Consider the following 2,234-nt stretch of genomic DNA (forward strand, 5'->3'; position numbering starts at 1 on the left):
TTAACTCTTTTTATTCTGCTTGACCGTGTTAATTTACAAATTAGAAATGGATTATTCAGGTTACAACTTTCGTTTAAATATTTATTTAATTTAGTAAATCGATAAGTGAGTAACCATTAATTATTTCATGAAAAGTAGTTGAATTAATTAACATAATTAAGTTTGATCGGATTATCGGAGAAAAATGTCTTAATTCCAAATAATAATTGAAAACTAAGAGGGCAAGTCTAAATCAAAAAGTTCGAAGGCGAAGGGGCCATTTCAAAGCGACGTATAGCTGAGGGGTCTCCATACACTTTTGCCAATTCGCACCGAACTGTTCAGTTATCTTCGCATGATGGCAACCCTATAAAAGGCCCACAAAGCAATAAACCATATTCAAAAATATAAAAAACATGGCTACTTCAAAGAGAGTTCAAACCCTGCTTCTCCTCGCCTTCTTTGTATGCGTCTTTGCACACCGCTTTCCGGCGCTCGGCGCCCACCCGCTGCTTGGCGCTGAGAAGCTGACGAAGGTGCACTTCTTCCTCCACGACACCCTCAGCGGTAGCAAGCCCTCCGCGGTGCTCGTCGCGCACCGCGAGAACCACACGGGGTTCCCGAACGACCCGACGCCCTTCGGCACCGCGTTCGTGATCGACGACCCCCTGACGGCGGGGCCCGAGCTCGATTCGGGCGTGGTCGGCAACGCACAGGGCCTCTACGTGTCGTCACGCCAGGGACCGCTGTCCCTCGTGCTGGGCGTCGACTTCGAGCTCACAGCGGGGCCCTACAGCGGTAGCTCGTTCGTGGTGTTCTCGAGAAACCCCGTGACGGAGCCGCACAGGGAGCTCGCCGTCGTCGGCGGCCGCGGCGCGTTCCGCCTGGCCCGGGGCTTCGCGCAGCTGCACACGCACTACTTGAACACGACGAACGGAGACGCCGTGATAGAGTACGATGTCACCTTGCTGCACTACTGATATGATCAGTAGTTGATCGATCAGGTGGAATGATGTTGAGTACGTAGTTGCTTATATTAATTATTCTTGTTCTAGTTGCTTATATTAATGTTATGTGAATGTTCTGGTCATGTAAACTTCAAACTTGGACTTGTAAGGGTTTGGAATATTTCTACTTTTCACAAATAAAGTGTGTATTTTGCAAAGAGTTGTTCGCGTTGGACATAATTTATTTTAGATTGTTGTGTGATTAATTATACTTTTTTCCAGCCTATTAGATTAAGCCGTGACTGTATGTGATGATATGAATTTTATATTATTTCTTTCCTCCAACCCTTCATTAATGAATCACACAAGATAGAAAGAAGTAAATATTTTGACTGGAAAGTATTTGAAAGATTTCTATTTCTTCTGGGGAGTGGAGCAAAGCTCTTCAAATCAAATCGTGTAACTGCCCCAATCAAACGCGATTAACTGAACCCTTCAGTATGATGAAATAAAGCAAGTGGTCTTTCAACTCAAGAATGATAAGGCGCCGGACCCTGATGGATTCCCGCTAAAGTTCTATCAAACCTTTTGGGACACTCTAAATGGGGATATTTTCAACCAATTCCAAGAGATGTACGAGAGGAGGCTGTCCACTGCACCCGTTTATTACACTTTCAGCTATCTAGTCCCCAAAAAGGAAGGGGCTATGCGGGTCAACGACTATCGACCCATAAGTCTACTGAATGGGATCCAGAAGATCTTTTCGAAGGTCTTGGCTAACCATCTTGAACCGATTATAAGCAACCTGATATCCCTGTCCCAGTCAGCATTCATGAAGGGGAGGAATATCTCTACGCATATGTAGCAGTCTCCGAACTAATTGGATGATGTAGTAAGAATGCTATAGAGGGGGTCGATGTGAAGGTAGATTTCAAAAAGGCCTATGATAAGATCTACTGGCCTTTCCTATTCAATGATTTACATTGGTTGGAATTCGAGAAAAAATGGTGTGGATGGATCGAACTTTGTGTATGTTATGCAAAAGTAGCTATTTTCGTTAACAGAGAGGCGACCAACTGGATAAAAACGAAGAGAGGAGTGCGGCATAGGGACCCGTTATCTCCTTTCCTCTTCTTATTGGTTGCAGAGTGCCTTGCACGAATGACAAACAAGGCTATTTCTAATAATCTTATCAAGGGTATTGGACCCTCCGAAGTGAGCAAAGCTACCCTCATCTAATTTGCGGATGATACATTCTTCTTCTACAAGGCGAGAAAAAAGTATATGAGAAATTTCAAGCTTCTATAG

General features: G+C 44.2%; 1 protein-coding gene across 1 annotated transcript; it reads left to right on the plus strand.

Moving 5' to 3' along the window:
- On the plus strand, positions 396-1,166 carry LOC109707782 (dirigent protein 4). The gene has a single exon (XM_020229314.1). The coding sequence runs from the start codon at positions 396-398 to the stop codon at positions 957-959; it is 564 nt and encodes a 187-aa protein (XP_020084903.1). The 3' UTR covers positions 960-1,166.

This window comes from Ananas comosus, linkage group 3 (genome assembly GCF_001540865.1).
Source record: "Ananas comosus cultivar F153 linkage group 3, ASM154086v1, whole genome shotgun sequence".
NCBI lineage: Eukaryota > Viridiplantae > Streptophyta > Magnoliopsida > Poales > Bromeliaceae > Ananas > Ananas comosus.

Bases quoted from the DNA above. Each gene is read 5' to 3' on its own strand.
- LOC109707782 (XM_020229314.1), top strand. From the start codon at position 396: ATGGCTACTTCAAAGAGAGTTCAAACCCTGCTTCTCCTCGCCTTCTTT.